This window comes from Tympanuchus pallidicinctus, unplaced genomic scaffold, assembly GCF_026119805.1.
Source record: "Tympanuchus pallidicinctus isolate F22 unplaced genomic scaffold, pur_lepc_1.0 scaffold1, whole genome shotgun sequence".
Classification (NCBI taxonomy): domain Eukaryota; kingdom Metazoa; phylum Chordata; class Aves; order Galliformes; family Phasianidae; genus Tympanuchus; species Tympanuchus pallidicinctus.
The window spans coordinates 30212778-30235517 of record NW_026294618.1 but is presented as its reverse complement, the minus strand read 5'-3'; the positions used below and the strand labels follow the sequence as shown (position 1 = coordinate 30235517).

General features: G+C 38.5%; 1 protein-coding gene across 1 annotated transcript in view; it reads left to right on the top strand.

Annotated features, from left to right (window-relative positions):
• The window catches only part of IMPG1 (interphotoreceptor matrix proteoglycan 1), a 52809-nt gene that overhangs the window by 26419 nt on the left and 3650 nt on the right, over positions 1–22740 (top strand). Inside the window, exons 10-16 of the mRNA XM_052689338.1 lie at positions 772–1025; positions 2421–2497; positions 2996–3533; positions 14741–15309; positions 16210–16429; positions 19968–20178; positions 21464–22059. Of these exons, the coding sequence (XP_052545298.1) occupies positions 772–1025; positions 2421–2497; positions 2996–3533; positions 14741–15309; positions 16210–16429; positions 19968–20178; positions 21464–21704 (2110 nt within the window). The 3' untranslated portion in view covers positions 21705–22059. The remainder of the gene's footprint in view (positions 1–771; positions 1026–2420; positions 2498–2995; positions 3534–14740; positions 15310–16209; positions 16430–19967; positions 20179–21463; positions 22060–22740) is intronic.

Here is a 22740-nt window from a genome sequence, read left to right as displayed (position 1 = left end):
AAATACATAGCGTATACTAGATAAGGTGTACTTCCTTTCTTTCCAAATATTTGATATTATAGAAAACAACAAATGTTTTACTCATTCTTTTTCATGTTAATTATGTGAATTTACAATTTCTGAAAGGTGATGTATCAATAATTTGGAAGATTCAAGTCTTCTGTTAAGCAAGTAAGAAGCAATACTCATTTGAATTTTGAAAGGCTGTTTCCCATTGTGAAATATTACCTTCTTGCCAAATAAGCTAACTTTCCTGACTTGTTTCATTAAAAATAAATAAATAAATAAGAAAGAAAGAAAGAAAGAAAAAGCCCCAGATCTCATAGGATTTTTTCTTACCTGTGGTTTTATGAACTTTTAAATTCCTTTTGGTATGTTTCTGTATGATTAGTAGGTGATTATTGCTTCTTGTAACTGCCAGCATGGATTTATGATTGTTTAAATCAAAAATGAACTGTGTCAAGCAATATTATAAGCTCCACAGGTTTCTGAGTAGTCATCTTAAACTGGATTATGTTAGAATATTTTTATAATTTCATTCAATATATGAAGTCTAATTTAAAAGTATGAACAGAAGGAGAAAAGGTTTAGGCATGGTAAAAGTAATTTGAAGACTGCAGTGTCATTAGAAAGCAACATATTTGTGTTATTTTTACAGTAGAGAATATGCTGTGGTTGCATGAACTTTTTTATTTTGCTTCTTTGTAAGATCAGCCTTCAGGCAGTAACTGATTTTGCTGCACTGGACGCTTTTGCATCTTCCCTTTGCAGGTCAAGCAGCACTATAGCGCGATACATGGTAAACTTTGAGAGAGATGGCTCAGAAATCAAAAGCACTGCAGATGACATCTCAACTATTGGATCAAATAAGGTTGAAAATGAAAAAGCACCACTCTCTGCAAAGGAAGAGAGGGAAATATCAGCAACCAAACTCACAGTAACGGACCTTCAGCAGCTGGTTGCTACAGCACTCCATGAAGACAGGTCCCTACCAGTGGACCTTGGGACACTTCGGTTTACTGACGGTCAGTAGGCAGGCCAATACTGGGCACAAGTCTGAACCTTGCCTTGCAAATTTATGTAATTTCAATACAGTGTCCTTAGCTTTGTTCAAGGTCATTTTCATATGATGTACCTACGTCTCCTAAGGGTTGCAAAATAGTTAAAGGATGCACAGATCAAAGTTTGTAACAAAATACACCTCTGTGTTTAAATAGTCGGACTTCCAATCAGATTTGCAGGTCTGTTTCCATTGGTTTATAAAATCTGAATATTTCGCACACTACGGCAAACCAGAGAAGAAAAAGTAAAATAGCCTGAATATTCACTAACTCATTCTGAATTCCCAGTGTGGACAAACACCTTTCTTTAATAAGATAAAAAGTAAGGCATTTCTCTAACCTGAATTTAGCATTCTAACAGCTAAACTTCTATTGCAAGCAAGCCCCATAACCTCCTGATGGAGAAACAGAGAGGGACAGATACCTTAAAGGGCAAAGGTGAATACAAGTTTAAGATTTAACGAAAGTGGAATACAAATTTAGAGTACTAATAAAGATGGGTGAGAATAGCCCTAGCTGAAGGACTGCATCTAATATAGTACTACAGCTAATGAATACCCCCTTACAGTCCATCAGCAATTTTTTCAAAGCTAGAAAAGCCCTAGCATTGGGGAGGTGAGTTAAAATCAGGGAAATAACATTACAGTGTTCCTCATACGTATGCTTGTCAAAATGACATTAAAACACAAACAATCTCATAGCTATACTGTTTCATTTACAGGCAACAGAATTTTCTTCCCTCTAAAAAAAATATGTAGATGAATTAATATTTTCTATAATATTAAAATTTATTTTAATATAGATTAAAGATGCCAATCCAAATTTTCATGGATATAGAACACTTAAATAGTGTTTATTTTTAATCAATTTTTTCCCTCTAGTTATGTTTAATAAACAGTTTTAGAAAAGCAACATGCATGTACGTGTGCTCGAAGAGCTCCTCTGAGAGGGTTAAGGCAGTGCTAAAGCCAAAACACTGAGTAGCAATGGTGTGGGCTCCTGGTAAAACTGAAAGCAATTTGGTCTTAATGAACAGCACAGTGTGATGAATCATCGTAACCCATGTGAGTGTAACTGAGTGGTTCAGCTGATTTTAATCATTCATCCAGCTATGCCCAGTTCAGTTCTCTGCAGCCCTATCCCATTCATACTAAACAAAGAATACAAAATACTGTATATAAATCTCCTTCTTTCTTCATAAATACCAGTGTAATTTGAAATGTATGCCTCTGTATTCTTAACATGGACTTTTAAAAACCATTATTTTTTATGGAGAGTAGTTTTAATACATTTTTCCTCTGTTTTAGAAGAGTTTTCAGTGTGCTATTGCTGAAATATTGTTTTCTTTTTTTTCCCCAGAACCTATTCGACCGCCAAGTGATTTTGATAATGACATCCAAGGCATGGTCACCATTCCTCTGGCAGGCCCTGATTTGGTGAGTTAATTCCACCCCTTTTATTTATCTATTTCTTCATGAGAAATGACATTAAGTACCAAGAAAGCGCTTGTAAATATACAGTAAAATGCTCTTTTGCAAAAATATATATCTGCCTTTTATGCATGCTATAACAATGAGTGCTGTGGTGATGCAGTGCAAGAAGAGATACGGTTTCATTCACAGGTGAATATTACCACTTGAGTGCATTTTCCAGTTTTAATTAAAAATAAACAACTGCTCACCAGTTCAGTAGTGCACCTCAGAGAGAGGAGAACAATTGACAGGGAGAGAAAACGTCATCTTTCTTTGACTGCATTTAAAATGCCAGGCAGTGCGGTTGGGATCACATGCATATGTCAGACCTTTGGTGTATCCCATGACTTCATGCTGAACTAGATTCCCGTGACTAAAGATTATTGGCTATTTTAGCAGTGAAAGTTAAACAATAATGAAAACCACCTTTAAAATCTGCTTCCCTCTGAAATTCTTTCTTAGGATGACACCATAAGCGCAGAACTCCCACTGGTTTATCCCAGCCCAGCAACGGTGGACCAAACCAGAGGCTTCTTTGTTGATGAATTTACAACTGGAATCTCTGATCTCAGCAGAGAGATTGGTGGACCTGAAGACTTTGATAGTAATTTTATTACATCTGAACCCGCATTCCCTACCAAACCCTCCAGAGAACCACCTCACGACAAATCTCCAGACACAGAAGATATCACTACTGATTACCAAAGATTCACAGTGCCTTTCAGTGCTCTGGTTAGCACAGACAGTCCTCCAAAGCCAGATGATTCCTACCTGCCTCCTCCAGCAGACGAGTCAGAGAGCAAGGACTTAATCACCGATGACAATGAGTCTCCAACAGAGCAGGTTATCACATTGGCAATTTATACCACAGGTAGTTTTACCCTACCTACTTTCCTGCAAGCCACAGATGAGCATACTGAAGCTGAGATGAAGAAAGAACTGCTTGGAGTAACAGAACCACCTTTCAAGGAAGCTGATAGAGACAGTCTCTCTGGACAAGGTAAGATGCAATAGACCTTTCCACAAGAAGGAGTAGGAGAAAATTGTTATTAAACATACAGTCACATGTAGCTACAGGAAATATTCTTTTAACTTTCTTTTAACACTTTCAGTTGTGACACAAATATTTCTGTGCCATCAAAGAGAAAAATCATACTTTGCATTTCTGAAACAAACATGAAACAAGGAAAAAATAAACCACAAATGCTGAAGCATAAGAAAATAAGGCAGGATTTGTGGTAGAATTTCAAACTGACAGAGCAAAAAAAAATATTGGAAAAAAAAAAATAAAAATAAAGCCAATCCCAGGTAACACAAACAAGAACTATTACAGCATTTAAAACACAGAAGGTAAATTACTGTGGTTTCACTAGACAAACCTGGATGATAGATACAAGAATATAATGAAATAATATATTCCAAGCAAGGAGTACTGTGTATCAAAAAAGACTACATTTCTGCAGATCTGAAGAAAATACTTCTTAAAAATTACTCTTTTCCATGTGTTTATTCAGTCTTTTCCATTCTGTAGGGGTTTTTAATGGCATTCAGAGGTATGAGGAAAAACCAGACAATGAATCAGAAAATGTATGTACGCTTATAACTGGATGGAGAAAAGTCTGCATAATCCAACCCTTAAAATGAAAAATATATGTTAGCCATGTTTCCCACAGCTATGGGAAAGTGATGACCCTGCAGATGAAACGAGTTAAAAGACACCATCAGGTCAAGGACATAGATATATTAGAATTTTCTCTAGAGCCACAGAATATCAGTAATCCCAAAGTCTCCATCATCATCATGGCTTGGAAAAACAAGAGAGACATTTCATGGTACCGTGGTGTAGCAGCAGCCTTCACTGGCAAAGCTACAACTGCTGCCACTGCACTCTAGCTTCACCAGTCTGCTCCCTCTCCTGTTCCCAAGCCTGCTCTTACCAATTCTGCATGCCCAGAAATTGCAAAGGGGCTCCTTTATCCCTCCTGCCCAGCATCAGCCTGTAAGACAAAGAGGCAGTGATTGCACTGCTGAAATCAGCAACACCCAGCTGCATGATGGCAGCATCATTCACTGGGGCCTGTGCAGCAGAAACATGAGAGGCCATTTAGTGTAAAATCAGTAGGACTGTACTTTCTGGATGCAGTGAGTACCTAGATGAGCATCTAAATAATGAAGAATATAAAAGCTGCCACGCTGGGAAGAGCCCAGCGTTGTACACAGTCATGTTACTGCACCTGGTAGTTTCTCTGGTAGCTCCAGTTAGCTGCTGTTACCTTTTTAATCATTATAGTTCTGTTGCACAAAATGCAGAGAATTACCATCTGCTGGAAAAGCATATTCTCACACACACAGAAGATTCTTTTGTGTTTTTTTCCCCTACCTGATTTATCACATGCCATGAGCAAGCACAACTCTTCGTCACTGCATGTTGCCGGTTTATTGCAGCACTGAGTAAAAGATTTGCTTGTATGCAAAGAGTTTTGAAGTGAAAGAAAAGCAAACCATCATTAGCTTAAAGATTAGGAAAACATTTCTTATAAGAATTAACTGTGAAATGTTCCTGACATGAAACTTTGTGATGAAAAGTGTTGAAAGCAACAATTTTCAGTGTGTACTGACAAGTCTTACAATGCTGCTGCTAACAGTATAGCAGGGAGAAGACCTATGAACTTTCATTCTATTCACTCGTGGGATCAGGGACATTGTAATAAAGCATGTGTGTTCTACATTTTGCTAAATAGCTGAAAAGCCTTGTAGCCTAGCATCTCCCAGTGACTTGAGAAAAGCAGTTAGGACTATTTCACCTACCAGAAATGCAGAGCAGCACACGCTGAGGATCCTAGGTCTTTTATTTTCCCTCAAGAATTGTGAAGAGCTTGTTTACCACAATGTTTTCCAGTTACTGCCTGAGTGCTTTTCACTGGATGGGAGGAAGAGACAAACCTCCCTCTCGCTCCAAGGTTAGAGCTTGCTCGACTGTTCCCAAGTGGCAGTGCAGGAGAACCCTTCACTTTGCTATCATAAAGTTTTCAGGTCAAAGCTAGATGCTGTGCTTCTAAATCATCCTCAGACACACTGCATTGCATGGTTTGGTGACTAGCAATGCCATGAGGCAAACATCAGGAAATTTTAGGAAGCATAGTGCAAATAGAAAATTTGCTATTAGAAGAGATCCAGATTTTGTTTACAAGTTTTTCTCATATATATTTTTAAATCCATTGGGAAGGAAAAAAAAAAAAAAAACAGAGAGAGAGAGAGGAAAAAGGAAAAGGCTCATGCTTCCTCCTAAAGCCATTATTGTCTGTGCCCACACAGCATTTAATTTTTCACTTAAAACTTACACTTCTGTGAGTCCTGTGAGTTTGGTTTGGATCTTTTGGAAAGAAACTTTTAATCACTACTTTCAGAAATTATTTGTTTTGCATTTGGTTTGGAGCCTATCGATCTGCAAAGCAGAATAAACTGCATAGAGCTGTAAAAAAAAAAAAAAAAGCTTCCCCCAAAGAAGGGCTACCATCTTGCTCCTCCTTGTTAAGCACAAATTCTGTCTAAAATAAGCATTGGCACGTAGGAACTTCATCATCACTTCTGCAAATGAGTAGCAGGAGAAAAAAAAAATCTTTCTCTAAAAAGGTGGGATGCCACATTAGCAGTGACACATGGCTGTATTATATTTGCTTAAAATCTTCTAGTACACAAAACAACATTAACAGAAGAGAGACACTGAACATTTACTGAGTTCTTAGAAGACTTAAATAGTGAATACTCTTTCAAACTTTTTCTCTTTTTATAGCTTTTTGGCAGTACTGTATGCAGCAACCTCTCTATTCTTTTATTTTCCTGGCTGTTGCTTATTTTATAGGAAAAATAGATAAGGAAGCTTAACAAAATTTATTGTATAATTTTTATGAAAATCAGTAGTACTGATGATACTAACTGTAATATGGCAATTAAAATACATGACTGGCAGGTATAGACTTTTTGCCACTTTGTGCCTGGCTATTTCATTTGAGAGTTGCATTTCTTATCAACCTTTAAACTTTTACCTACTGCTGGTGTGAAAGAGCAACAACTACTTAGACCCTTCTCTATGAGGCTGGACAGCCTGCAATTCTACTGCATTTGTTCCCAGCCATTTCCCTGGCCTACAATACAAATGATGGGCATTTAGAACTTAACAAAACTTTAAATTTACTCACATTTATCATGAAGGTAAGAGGTGGCTTGCAGTAATAGCATAGTCTGTTATTCTTTGTTGTGTCTCTATCAGCTTTATGTTTCGCAGATGGATTTAATTGCACTAGTTATCACCTGTGCATAGCTAAAGACTATGCATTGCTACAGAGTCCTTAGCACTGAGTGACTGAAACCCACTCTAACCACTTTAATTGTGTCCACCCAAAGTCTTTGTGCAAAGGAATATAAAAAAAATTATTTCACAGCTCGCAGAAAGATCTGCAAGGCCACACACACAAAGTTCTCCATACAAGATCTAGGGAAAGGAGAACAAAAGCAGGAAGGAGTTAAATCAGTGAGAGCTTTTAAGACATGAAGGATGGGATTAGTCAGGTGTGGGCAGGCAGTGGGAAGAATAATCTAGAAGCAGAAGTGAGGCTTCTTTTAGGTGATACTGTACTCATGGTGATGATGCCCGTAGACAGTAAAAGGCAGGCCAGTGAGATTTAGAGAAACTTTTTGACCAGCTAGGATAGTAATTACTGCAACCTTTGAAGCAGCCTAGATCTATTAGGAAGATATAAAGCTACATTTCAAGTAAGCCTAATGTGTTCAAATCATATTTTGAAATTTCCTAGTAACACTAAGTGAAAAACCTTCATACAGATGTCCAGTCCTCTTATTGGAAAGTTGCCTGGCGATGGGATTTAAACTTTAGGTAATTATAAAAAGGATTTTCTTCGCTCTAGCACCTTCAAAATCTGGGTTTTCAATATTTATGAATAGTGCAAACAAAACTGCTCCTTTCTACTAAGATACCTGTTCAATGTCTTCTACAGTTCTTCCTCTGGAATCAACTAATCTCTCCTTCTTCTCTATGGTTAAATTCTTATCCCTTTCTTTCCAGTCTTCTCATGAGTCTACCTAACACAATGTGATTATTCAGAGAGGCGCGTTAGACTTGTGGTTATTTAAAAATCCAAGAAAATTCCAGCGGTAAAACAATGCAAATAAAGGTAAAAACAGATAAAGGTGTTCATGAAGTCTGCAATGACAGTAGTGAAATACTTTTATTCCTAAACAGTATGAAGATTTTTAAATTGCAATTGTTTTGACAATAACCACTTGCAGTTCATATAATCCAGGTAAATGGTAATCCACAAGTCCTGACTATCGTGGAGGAAGCACTATTTCTAGAGATGTTGTTACAGAAATACTGGAGAAAATGAAACTACTTCAGCTTTTTTTGTCATTCTCAAATCTCGATCTCACCAACCTGGATCACCCTCAAGAAACACTTTCAGTGAAGATGACTCTGCAGAGTGTATCACAGTGTTTTTCCTGAGAGAAAAAAAAACCCACACCGATGTGTAGACGGTTGCTACACATCTGCATGTTTCTTTTAGTAATTGCTCTCATATTTTATGCAGCCCTGTTTTGAGGCATCCTATGGTTTTCTTCTCCTGCCCAGCAGTTAATTCAGTCGTACACTCCTTCTCTCTCACTACTATTTTGTAGCAATCTCTAGAAAAACTCAGTTTTCTGGATGTTTGGAGATTCTTTCTGCCACTGGTTCATTCCCAGCTGTCTGTAGGCCGTCTATGGTTAGCACTGCTCTCTATGTGGCATAATCAACATTGTCATGGAAATGAAAATGCCATTACTTCTTGCAAGAACATCTCCAGGCATTTTGAGTACCGGAATTCACCTCTACTTTGTGCCAGGAATTCACATGGCTGTTTATACAAGGTGAGAATTCTTTTCCTTGCATGTTTTTCTGTTTTTGCCTGCATGATTTCTTTGATATTAAACTGACAGATGTTTTTTCACATTCTCCCTCATCAGATTCTCTTGATGCCATTTCACTTGTAACTTCAGATGTGCCAAGAATGCTTTTCATGAAAGTGCTGCTTTAGCCTGATGCGTGGAGGAGTGAACAGGTAGGTCTAGCTGTGTAATCCTCTCAAACAATGTATACAATAGCAAAAAAGTTATCTGTAAATAGAAGATGAGGCTGAATGCAAAAGTTTCGGCTGGCCAATATTAAGATATGACAGGCTTAAGATTTGCTCATCATATATTCACAATTTAGTTATGTAAGTTAAATACTTAGAGTACTACAGATATCCTGAAGAGTCCTAGAGAGTGCAGGTTGGTATACCACAGCAACTGGTAACAACTACGTACTGTTTGTAGACATTGAAACTCCCAAAGAACAGTGCTCTGGTTATTTTGTGCTGCACCAACCACAGTGATCTTTTAACAGGCACAATCATCCCTAAATCATCTGGTCCAAAATCATTATCCATGTCACTAAAATTGAAACACATACTTAAAATAAAACCATCTGGATCTTCTCAGTTAGATACCTTCCATCTCTCTCTTACTTCTTCTATAGCAAAACTATGATAAAATCAAATTGTATATATCCAAGATGCACCATAAGAATAAAACAGTCCTCACTGTGACCTTCATTCCATTAATTCTGTGTTTTTCAAATCATAATATGAAAAAAAATGTCTTCAGTGTTTTAGTTTTTCTTTGCAAGTCTAAAAGCACTCATTTGATGACAAAGTTTTAAGATCATCTCAGGTTAAACTTTCTAATTTTATGTTTTTCTTCTCTGTTTTTAGGTCCTTGGGTCAACTTGAACACATATCATGCGCCGTCTGTGCTCTTTTTACCATTTTGCAAACTAATAAACTTGTCTGATGTAGGTCCCACGACTTACAAAAATTTGTTCTTCTACTTTTTTTTTTTATTGCACAGTAGTGGGAAACATAGGAATTGAAGAGGAGTTTGGAGGATACTTCCAATTCTGAAGGATAGGTAGCATAACTTTTCAGAATATGTTTCTAATCATTCTAAAGTAAAATAAATAAAAAATAGTATTCCCAGCTTTGGGATCTCAATTTAAGGAGCTCCAAAATCACGTCAGTGGCATGGAGCAGTACGTGTGGCATTTAGATGTCTGCTTCTACACAATTCCTGGTTTCTAAAGCTTTAGGTTTCTTATTTAAAACACAACTCAGTTTTTCCAATTTAACTTTAGAGCCATCAACAACTGGAATAAGAACTGTTAATCCACTTGAAGCTATGGTTTTAAGCAAGATTTTTTTTATTCAAATTTGACTCTGTTTCTTTGTAAAAGCATATTTATATTTGCAAATTCACTGCTTCTCAGTTGTTTCTCTTTTTAATTCATTAATGCAAATACCATACAAGTTCAGACATCTCAGTTTAGTTTAGTCTTTAGTTTACTTAAGATATATTTTTATTATTTTTAGAGGCTAGTAAATGTTGCTGAATTTTAATGCAGCATGGCTTACAAGAAATGGTAGCTACAGCAGCCTTGGGCAATTTTTGCATGTCTTCACTGTAAAAGAAACAGGTTCAGAAGACAGAGGAAAGGGAATTCTGTTTTCACTGAACACCAGACCTGGTTTCTGGAGGCTTCATACAGATAGAATGACAGCTCTAAAAATTAAAAAGGCAAAATTTGTCATTAATTATGTACCACAAGATATTGTGACCTGTTAGGTTAACTATCCTCTTCCCCTGTTGTTCTCTTAATCCTCATCTTATTTGAGCCTCAGTTAAAAATGGAAGACCTCAAACTCAAATTCAGCACTTTACCTGTTTGTTTGTATATAACATTCCTGCATTCAGGAAATTTGTGGCATTTCAATATGCAGAAAACATGTAAATTTGAATTCAGCTCTTTGCTGTACCGTTCCACCTAGTATGTACATCAGCACAGCTGTCCATATGGAGACTTTTTACTCTGATTGCGGATTGTTTTAGCTGCATACTTTTTCCTTTGTTAGTTATCTTCTTCAGTCAGTTTGGTTACAAATATTTCCACATAAAGCTTTATACTCTCATGTCAGTGGACTTGTAAAATGTGTCCATTTCCAACATGAAATGTCAGTGCTTATTAAGCTCATGAATGAAATGAAATGCCAGGTTCTCCTGATGTACAACCTTCTGGGCATACTTATTAATGCAAAGCCGCTAGAAAACCTTTCAATTACAATTTGAACTTTTGCAAACAGCAATTCCTTATTCACGGTCAATTTGGAGGCTCTTCCTCACTTAAAATATGTAAGAGAACAAACTAATTAGACAAAGTTGTAGAAATGGTAATTGATTTTTTTTTTTTTTTTCTGATAAATAAGTTGTACGTATGCATTTTAATCCTCCAGCTGGGGAAAAATGCTTCTACATAGAATTCCTCTTGCAAAGATTTAGTACAGCAGTGCACCCAAGAAATTGCCTCTTCATTTACTGTTTACATGTCTTTGCCAATAGCAGTTTAATTTTAGATATAAAACTATCTTCAGTACAGTATGGCCCTGCCTTGTCCATATAATACATAAAACGCCTACAGATTCCATTGAACAACTTTACAGGGTGTAAGTAGTGGCTGAGAGTTAGAGTTGAGCTTTTTATTACTGTAGGTAGTATTTAATTCCATGCCATTGTTTAACCTTCAGTGTGGTTACTCTGGGAGATACGTTTGAGTTCAGCATCTTATTTCATGTTCTCTGTGGGTTTCTTACACCGAAATGATACAGTTGTAGAGTGAACTGTGTGCTGAAATGAAGTCTGCTGAGACTAAGAATACCTGAACCTTCAGTATTCATGCTTTTAAAGTTCTCATAAAATAACTGCCTGTGTATTTTCTGTCCTTCTGTTGTAATAATCCCACCCTAAAAAGGCAAACTGCGTAAAGGGTTACCACTAATTGCTTTATGAAGAAGTAGTTTAAGTGTGCTATGAGTTCTATTTTAAAATATGAATGCATATGTATATATGCATATATATATAAAAGCAATATTTTAAATGCAAAGGAGTCTTCTGAATTCCAAATGTTTGGGTCATCTTTATCAAGAATATTTTTAACTCTCTAAGACTGATTTCATCTCAATCTCATGCAGATCGAGGAAGATCTTGGCAAAACCAGTTGCAAATCATTTTACAATACATCTCTTGTGTAAGCAGTAGCATGACACAGAGTGCAAAAAAAGAAGGGTCAGAGACCCTGCAACTTGTGCTGTGTTGCAGTGAGTGCTCAGCAGGATTTTAGGTGAACCCATTTCCTATCACACTGCAATGGACTGCCATCACCTCTGTGCTCCATCACTGTCTCAGCTGGAGAGAAAGTGAATGGGAGGCAAGAACTGGCAGCTATGAGAATTGGTGATGCACGCATCAGGGGTCAACTTGGAGTGACCTCAAGGTCTTTTAAGTTACTCCATTTGTAATAAGAGAATGCCAGAAGATATATATAGTCTATGTATAGCTTTTATATATATATATATACACACACACACGTGTGTGTACAGACAATTACTCATATAGAGATGTATTCCAAATCTGCAATATATGTATGGTTACACTTCTTCACACTTGCTGCAGTTTCACAACTGTTTCAGTACCTATTTCTCCTGCAGTTACATCTTCCTAAAATGTAACCCAACAAGTCCATCACAGCCATATGCTCAGGTGTATGTAGTCATGCTTTCCCTGCTCTGTGGAGCCACTGGTTCATCCAATCAGTAGATCATCCTGTATTAATGCCCTGAGTACTAATGCTAAGAAAACTTTCTGGTTTCCTTTAACTAATAAGGGACTCTCACTCCTTATCAGCATCACAAGTAACAGCAAGAGCTTTGTAAATGGAGAACATCACCATGCCTGTTTTGGATTTGTTTACCTAATCTGTCTGTATCCTTGATTACACAAGAAACACAAGGACACAAGAGAAAAGTGTCTCAAGATCCTGATGAAGCACCGGGGTCTTCAGCTGTGCTGTAGCATTTGGTGCTTTGTGCTCTGTCCAGAACCCATGCAGAACCCTGGATCTGTACAGCACTTTGCTCTTCTCTTTTGGATACTCTCTAGGTTTGCAAGGATGAGGGCTGTCACCCTTTTATTATATTAGCATCTATTATTACTCATTACTTGTTAAAAACAACCTTAAAATACATTTTGCTATCAGACAGATATTTTTATAATGGAATAACATTTGCACTACTTACAGATATAGTGACTGCATAAATGGAAACAGTTGCTGTAATGGTCTTTCCAGAATGTTTTATCTGAAAAATTTTGGCTCAGCCTATTTGGGTGGAGTTCATTTTCCTGTAAAACAAACAAGTAGAAATCTATATATTTCCTATCCAGAGCATATTAAAAATTTACAACAGATATAAAAATGAAGAATTAAGAGAAAGAACATTTGATATTTGAGCAAAATTTAGATGTTCTGTAGTAAAATCCACAGAACATTCACCAGTGCCAGTACTGTGCTTGTCTGCTGGTAGAGTCGAACTATAACACCATGAGAAGTTTACATTTCCAAAAAAAACTGTCTTAGTTCTCATCACTCTAAACACTCAAAGATATCAGTGAACTTCAGTAATGCTAAGAGGAGCTGAAAGAATTGATTTAGATAACAAAAATCACATAAGAGGAAAATCGGGCATCAGATGATCAAAAGATCCAACATATGTTTGGATGGTTATCCATATTTGAGATAAGTGTTCCTCTGGGGTCTCAAACAGAGAAAAGGTGACTGACTGGCTTGGAGGATGCACTTAACTTTTAAATGCCCCCTAGAAGTGCTATAAATGCTACAACAACATGTATTCTCAAGATTCCCAAAGAGTCTTTCACAACCCACTCCTATAATTTAACCACTAGTCAGTCATGTGGCCAACTTAGCAGAATGAGGCTATACATTCCTAATAAAACATGCTAACCTCACCCCGTGTATGAAAATGTACGTTATGTCAATAAAGGAAAGAACAGTGAAAGGGAAACAATGTTTTAATAATGGCTCTATAGAAAAAAAAAAATACACTGGCCAAAGCATTAATCTGCGTAAGTAAAGAAAGAGCATATCAAAAACTAGCGTAAACAAAATAGGCAGCCATCTTGCCTGAAGGTTTTCTTTGTTGAAAATACACATTTTTTCTGAAAAACAGCAATACAGCAGCAGGTTTGTCCTCACTCATTTGGAAGCAAAGAAGCAGAAAGAGACACAAAGACTATGCGTGGGCAATTCCTGTGTCGTTTGTGGAATAGTTGCCACCTTTCTTAGCGAGGATTATTCCCAGTGCAAACAATTGTTCAGTTACTTCATTGGCCCCTGAGAGGAAGTAGAGAATGGAATAATTCATTAGTTAGAGAAAACTGTCCTATCAACTGATGAGTGATATTGCCCTGCTAGTCTGCTTGCAGTTCATAATGTGGAGCACCCATAAGTATATTGATGAAAAAGGACATAGCTATTGAGTAGACATCTGTGGGACAGAGGCCATCATTTTCTGTGAGGTCATGGCAGGCAGGTAACTGAAATCCACTTTCAGAGTTTCATCACACTTCACATTTGGATTTCAGGTACATCCATCACAAAGCTGAGGTCCATGCCAAGCCTTGAGTGGGAACCTCATGAACGTTTAGCATCAGGATCAGATGGTGGCTTCTTGAGTGCAGCAAATGATTTCTTAGGGTTGGATTTTATTTTCACTGCTGCTGTTGTACTAGGTAAATCAAAGGAGATTGCTTCACCATTTTGCTTAATAACGTTTTATCGTTACTGGTAACTAATAGTCTTAACCTCTAGCAGAGAGGGAAGCAACAGAACGACTCTGGCATAGAACTGATCAAAGCAGACAATTTGAAGTTGTAATTCACTCTTTCTGTCAATATAAACTGACAGCACAATTATATCCCTTCAAAACAAGGCTGCGTTTAGGAATTGCTCAGGAAATACTTACGGGGTGTAATTATTACTTAAACACATCACCTACAGAAATCTCACCACACAAACAAGTAGATGAGGTGTTTCATTCCTGTAGCTCTTCTTTGCTGATGAAAATAACATTTTCATGTTTAGGTAACTTTAAATCTTCCTTTTAAAAATGCTACAGTGGAAGTACAAGACAATGTTGGCTCCGTGCTTGAGGTTTACCACACTCATTTTTTAAACTAGCTCTTTGTCTTTCCCCTGTTTTTCTGCAGCAGTGAAGATCATGGATGAACTAGAATCATCAGGTGATGACATTTTGGTTACAACCAGCACATACAAAACGTTGCCTTTCCTTATCGGTTCAAGCGATCTGTTTGCCACGCAGCCAGAGGTCACTTTTACAGGAGCACTGCCACCAGACCAAACTCTACTGCCCACAGTGACCAGCCCATTCTACAGCCATTCTGTTGTCATTGACCAGTCCCCTGAAGTACCAGACACCTCAATGCCAGAGGCTGCCAGCGCTCTTCCTGACCGTGCCAGCACAGGAGTGCAGGACATTGCTGCTGAGTTGGACGGCACTGGTGTGAAAAGCACAGCAGTGCTGGATGAGGCAGAGCATGGCAGTGGCTACATCTCAGTGCAGACAACTGAGCCTGTAGAAGTCACCCAGGCTCCCACACTGAAGTATGTGACCACCAGCTCCATGACAACGGCAGCCAAAGGCAAAGAACTTGTGGTTTTCTTCAGCCTGAGGGTAACCAACATGCACTTCTCTGATGATCTCTTCAACCGGAGCTCGCAGGAATACAAAGCTCTAGAACAACAGTTCATGCAATTGGTGGGTGATGAGCAACTTGAACAACACATGCAATAGTCAGACACAGTTTGAAAATAAATGCACATCCCTCATCACTAAATTACATTAATTATTGCTCCATAACTCAGGAAAAACAGTTACTAGCTTCTGTGAGAGCTGTACCAAGGGGTTTTGGCAAGGAATTTCTGATTTATGCCAGTTGGCTCAGTCAGCCCTGGAAAGCACAGTATTTTAACAGCATCCGACCCTGCTGCAATTTGGTCTGATAAGCAGCGCTGTTAAGGGACTTATAACCCAGGGACGTTCTCAGGATGTGAAAAAACACCCAATGAACTCAATTATTGAAGTATTTACTTGTTCAAAAGACTCCAGATATATGCCTTGCGTGTCACTATTTGGCTTTATCTTAGACTACACCAACAATTCTGAATACATCTAAGACTTGTATCTCTATGCCAAATTTAAAAATAGCCTTATAAAAGATATCATAGCTTAGCAGAGGCTAAGCTAGTGATTAAATATGGATTTTCTTTATGGGTACAATAGGGCAACAGGTCAGCTCAGTAGCACACCTGTTATGCTATGTTCTAATCTGCCCGGATTGAATATTTGAAAATAATTACAGTTGGCTTTTGAGTGTGGTGATATTTTTTTCTTTCAGATGAACAAGTTCCCCAGCTGCCATGCATTTCATTATAGGGAAAATTGCTGCTGTCCAACTCAATACATTATTAAGAAAGACACAAGAGTCACAAAAATACCAAAAAATAAAAAGGTGAATTTGGTTGTGAAGTTTAGCAGTGATATTAAAATCAGAGAAAAAGTGTGTAACGTGTACTTGATAAGTAAAAACAACTAGAAGAGAAATTACAGTAGCTAGGCACTGATAAGGTAAAATAAAAATGCTCTTTTGTTTTGCAGCTACTTCCATACCTCCAGTCCAACCTCACAGGTTTTAAGCAACTGGAAATACTTAACTTCAGGAATGGAAGTGTGATTGTCAACAGTAAAATGAAATTTGCCAGAACAGTGCCATATAATATCACAGAAGCAGTACATTGTGTTTTGGAAGACTTCTGTGACGCTGCTGCCCAACACCTCAACTTGGAGATTGACAGCTACTCCCTGGATATTGAGCCAGGTAAGATAACATATATACTAAACCAAAACCTAGCAGGTATTTTTTTCCCCAGATTTTACAGCTTTAGAAGGATTGCTTTTTTAGAAATAATTATATTATGAATAGCTTACTAGTGAGTGATCAGAAGTAATACAAAAAAAGATCTTGCAGATTCAGCTATCTGCACATCAGTTTCCATACTGTAGTGAAATGCTAAATGGAAGTGTTGGTCTCTGCATACAGCAACTGCTTTTCAGATCAAGAGCCAAGTGCTGGGAAACAAAAATTAGAACAATGGCTGGGTGAAGACAGGAATAAAAAAAGCTTAAGTGCAGTTCACAAGAATGACTCATCCAAATCTTTTATCTGAGTAGGTAAAACATCATTTCTGATGATTTTTGCAATGTAAGAAAATCTTTGCTTAGGACATCATTAGATCTATCTTTAGAGGGCTATAGATTTCAGGACAGAATGAAAATTTCTAGGAATACTAGGATTCTACAGATACTCACTGTCCTAAATTTTAGTAATAGATAGCTCTCTGTGGATTTGTGATTCCAGAATCTCTCCTGATTTAAAACCTTACATAGTCATAAAATAATTTAGGTTGGAAAAAACCTTCAAGATCATCAAATCCAGCCATCCACCTGACCTACCAAGTTCCTACGTCTAAATCACATCCATTAGTGCCATGTGCACACATGTCTTATAAACCTCTAGGGATGAGGGCTCCACCACTTCCCTGGCAGACTGTTCCACTGGTTGACCACCTACTCCATGACAGAATTTTCCTTGATATCCCATCTAAATCTCCCCTGGTGAAACTTGAGACTATTTCCTTGTCCCCTGAGAAAAGAGACTGACACCGTCCTCGCTGCAGTCTCTTTTCATGTATTTGGAGCAATGAGGTCTCCCCTCAGTCACTTCTTCTCTAAAGCAAACAGCTCCAGTTCTCTCAGCTGCTTCTCATAACTTTCTAGTACCTTCACCAGCTTCCTTGCTGTTTTCTGCAGATGTTCAAGCAACTCAGTATCCTTCTTGCAGTGGGGAGTCAACACTGAACACAGCTCAAGGTGTCAAGTACAGGAGGACAATCACCTCCCTGCTCCTACTGAAACACTATTTCTGATAGAAGCCAGGATGTAATTAGCTTTCTCGGCCAACTGGGCATGCTGCTGGCTTGTATTCAGTCAGCTGTGAGCTAAAACTCTCAGATTCTTTTCCTCTATGCAGCTTTCCAGCTACTCTGCTCCAAGCTTGTAGAGCAGCATAGGATTGTTACGACCCAGGTGCAAGACCTGCACTTGGCCTGGTTGAATATCTTGTGACTGGACTCAGCCCATCAAACAGGCCTCTACAGGATCTCCTGCAGAGCCCTCCTTTCCCTCAAGCAGATCAATGCTCCCACCCAATTTGACGTCATTTACACCCATCTTGTTATCTCTATACAAATGTGCTTCTAAGTCTGAAGTATTTGTTAAACAGAAGAAAGTCAGTAACAGCATATCTAGACACCAGTCTAACATGGGAAGTTTAGAGTATTCTGAGTCGCACCTTTTTGGTGGTATTTTTCCTCACTGACTTCTGGCAACTTGAGCACAAAATGTCCATTTACTATTCATGAAGACACTTTCTAACCTGTCTGCATTTTATCTCCTTGTGGCCACTAAGAGAATCAAATGCGTGTGGCAAAGAAAGTTAACAAAACTACATTGTCTGAACTCCAAAAAGCTGCTGCAATAAACTGATGTTTTACTGAATGAGGGATAAAGGAGTCCTAGAAAAAATTGAATTCTGGGCTGCCATAGGTTCTCTGCTTTGGTAATATATATTGAATAAATCACGTTTAGAAATTCAGTGTATTTCCACACGGGTGTTTCATAGCCCCACAGTATTTTTATTTTGTGGAAGGGTGGAAAGAGTAGTAAATTAAGGTAATGCCAGCAAATTCCTACTTATTGTGAAAATAAGAGCCATCTAGTGGTAACAGCGTTACATCACAAGGAAACGCTGATGGGAACTGACAGCCCAAAGCACATAACCAGACTCAGCAGCTTTTACAGCTGTAAAAGCACTAACTACATCTGTCATAAATAATAACAAAGAATGATGTAGCAGGCTTTTAAAAATATCTGCATTCATTTTGTTTTTTGTCAGCTAAACAAAGTGAAAACACAGAGAAGGTTAAAGAGCACAGCAGGTACAAAGCCCGAAACTTTGTTAAGGGAAATGAAACACCATCACCAAGCACAGCAGTCTGCTCATGCCTAACTCACCCTATCACAAAGAAATACTGATACCTTCCAGCTTCTTAGCATTGCAGGACTGTAGCACACACTGACCACAGAATGGCTTGGATTGGAAGGGACCTCAAGGCCCACGCAGTCCCAGATCCCTGTAGCAGGCAGAGCTGCCCCCCAACAGCTCAGCTGCTACAGGGACCCATCCAGCCCGGCCCTGAACACCTCCAGAGATGGAGCAGATCTTTGAGTGTTTTTTAATTTCTGCAGGCCAGTCCTTATACCAAATTCTCCACCACAGCTAAGAGAAGGTGCATTAACCTCCTTTGGAGAGTTCAGGTCACTCAGAACCTGCTGTGCTATGTAGCCCCGCTCCTGCCTGTCCATCTGCCCTCATTTCCATTCACATGATCCTTAGTTTTTGCCTTACTGGATTCACACAGCTTACTGAAACAGTGTGCTGATAAAAATAGAGTCTGTATCCCCTGCACTACTTTTCATCTTCTGCCTTCTATTTATGGGCCACACCTTATGACATGCATGAAACCACCTCCAAGAGACAAGAGGGCTGCAGTCTTCCTTCTTACATCTCCATCAGCACTCAGCTGGGCTGAGCTCTGCCTTCAATAGCTCCTTCTGGGTCCTTCGTGCCTTTCTAGGAAGAAGCAGAGAATGGGGAAAAAGGCTTGTGTGACAGCTGAAGTCAGGGCTTTGCAGTACCTCTGACCTGGGCCTGCCCAAGGCCCAACACTGGCAAAATCATTTTCATTTAATTTCAAAGAGGTATCCCTGACAATATATATATATATATCAAAATAAACACACAGCAAGGTTTTCCCCATGCTAATGCACGTATTTTCGGTGGACAGTGCTGTTATTTCTAGCTTGCAGTCTTCATAGTGTTGTGCAATACTCACTAAGCTGATTCCTTCCCCTTGTTATGCCCTAGAATATGCTTCAGATGGTTACAGCAGAAATTAGTTCTTATACAAATATAAGAGAGTAGCATAGCATCCTTGAGTACAAAACAAGGGCTTTAAAGTAAAAAACAAGAATGGATCAAAATATTCAAGTATGAAAAGCCTTGACAGTGAGAAATGGTAAAATCACAGGATAGGAGTAAACAATTATACAAGTAAACATAAGCTTTGCAAGCTTGCTGTGTCAACCAGAGAAGAAAAATGTGTCCCCTTATGCCATATTATACCCCATTAACATGTACAAGCGTGCACTGTTTACTCTGGCTGCCACCCAGCTTCCCAAATACTTGGAGGGTGACATCTCAATGCTCCCATTAATGATTTACCCATCCTTTACAGCTGATCAGGCAGACCCATGCAAATTCATGGCATGTGATGAATTTTCCAAATGCATAATGAATGAGTGGACAAAAGAGGCTGACTGCCTTTGTAAACCCGGTTATGCAAGCCAGGATGGATTGCCCTGCCGGAGCCTGTGCGAAATGGAACCTCATCTTTGTGACAATGGTGGGAAGTGTGAGTTAGTTCCAGGAAGAGGAGCTGTCTGCAGGTAAATAAATGATGCTTAACTGGAACTCTGTTAATGGACCCCTGATTCTATTCCATGAACAAATGGAGCTGAGTACGTACTTTTCAACAGCATAAACTGTGCTGATTAGCCAAGAATTCAATATTCACACACTTCAAAACACTGCCACAATTCATTTTCTGCAGTAGGAGTCACAGAAAAGGGAATTGAGCTCAGTGACTTGCAAGACAGGCCATAGTGCAGCAGCAGTATTTCAGTTTGGAACCCATCACCTAATGGGGTCCTCCTGAAAGCTCTACTGCAGTAGCAAAGTGAGCTTTGAAACCAACCCACTGCAGAAAATAATCGCTTCCCACTTCAGAAAGGCCCAGGTGCAGAAACTACCAAACCAATGGTAAGAGTACTAGAAGTTCTAAAAGTAATACGCCAAAATTGTGTAAATTATAGCAAAGTGCATACAAACGTAATGCTAGTCTCAGACTAACAGCTCTGCCCATTCGTACAGTCTGTATAGTAAGTTCTGACCAATGTGGGAGCATCCGTTTGTGAATTTACTCAGAACCACGCCATTTTTTCCACCAACTGGAAACCCTCTGTTCTCATAAAATACAGTAATCTTCTGCTTTGTCTTGAAGAAGCTCTTTATAGTGGAATCTCTTACTTCAGACCCTGCTAGTCAGATTAAAGCCACCAGTAAACAGAATATAGGCTTCAGAGGGATGTTCAAGAATTATTCTGAAACACACCTGAACTTCTAAGGTACCACAACACGAATGTTATTTGACCTTTGTTAAGTGAACAAAGAACCAATCTGTGGCTTTTTGTTTAACACTCACTGTCATGAATCTAAGAGTATTTTCCTTCCTCTGTTATGAATCACATTATTTCATACAGGTACATAGATACAGATACATACAATAATACTGTGCTTGTATTTAATTGCATGTTCTCCTTTGTTTTCATTTGAGGTATTCTGCATTTTCTGCCCTCAAGTTCTGTATATTTGTCTCTTCCTCTCCCCATTTTAGATGTCCTGTACGCAGACACAAGTTTTACCAAGAACAGCGCTGTGAAAAATTTGCTCCAGAACCCACACAACCCTTCACTTTCAAACCTGTCATTCTTGGCTCACTGAGCCTTGCTTTTCTTTTCATCATTTTAATTATTAAGTTAAGAAGAAAATGCAAAAGAAACCCTAATTTGGAGTAAGCGGCTCATGATCTTTTTCCTCAAGTTTCAAAAAATAACCCTCTTTTTTCATTTTGCAATTTGAAATTTACCTAAACAAAAATGTTCTGCATTGTAGAAGGCCCACTCTCAGCAGCCACAATTCAGAAAATGCTGCAAGGATGAACTCCGCTTTCGAACACGATGAAGCCATAACTGGCTTTTACCACACGGTTTGTAGTGTAAGTGCTTGTGCCAGTAGCTCCTCAGAGACCACTGACCAAGAAGCATTACACAGACTTGAAAACACAATTCACTACGGAGGTAAAATGCATGGAACTTCTTTTCTTGTTCCTCAACACATAGCACCACTCAAATAACAGCTCCATCTGCATGTCTTACCTCTATAACTAAATTAAATCTGATCTTAAGCTCTTGCTCAGCAATTTCAGAACTAAGAACACTAATTTTGGTATTTATTTTTTAGTTTTCACATTTACTGTCATCTTTGTTTCCTAACAGAACGTAGAACTGCTTTTCGTACAGCTCTTTTGCATGGCTTTGGTGCTCCACTCTATCCAAGTGCCTTTTGTAAATTATTGACTGAAATAACCTCTTTTTTTTTTTTACCTTTCCAATTTCATGTTTTAGGTCACCAGACCAGTTTACAAAGCCAGGACTGACAAGTTAGTCTGTGAAATTCTGCATTTCCCGCATCAGACAGACAAAACCAAGGTTTGTGATGATTTTCAAGAGCTTTAAACCTCTACTGTTTCCTCTTGGCAATGTTACTAGGAAGCCTCTGTAGTTCAAAAAAATCATAGAATTGTTAAGGTTGATAAAGACCTCTAAGATCATCTGGTCCAACCACCAACCCATCCCCACTGTGCCCACAAACCACATCACACAGTGCCACATCCATAGGTCCTTGAACACCTCCAGGGATGGTGACTCCACCAGCTCTCTGGGCAGCTTGTGCCAACGTATCACCACTCTTCCTGAGAAGAAAATTTCCTGATATCCAACCTGAGTTCTATACAGAGAAAAGCTCATTTTTCTTTGGAAGCTTAATAGGACAACAGTTATTTAAACGTGAAGAAGGAAGGAATATCTGAAATCAAAGTTGGAAGTTCAACACAAATGCAAAAAAAAGAGGAAGTTTTAATAGGAATGACAGATTGTTTAGAAAATATTGCTCAGTGCAATTTAAATTGTTAGAAGTGTACTGACACAGCTCTCCCCAAGATCTGGTCACGGAAATGAATTTAGTTGAGAAATGAGGCAACTACATGGAATGAACAAATAATTAGAAGTATTTGGCCATTTTTCACAAGTAAAGTTCAAAAATGAGTATGCACGTCAGAGGCTTTTGGTAAAATATGCCTTTAACAACTGGGAAAAAGATGACAGAGAAAG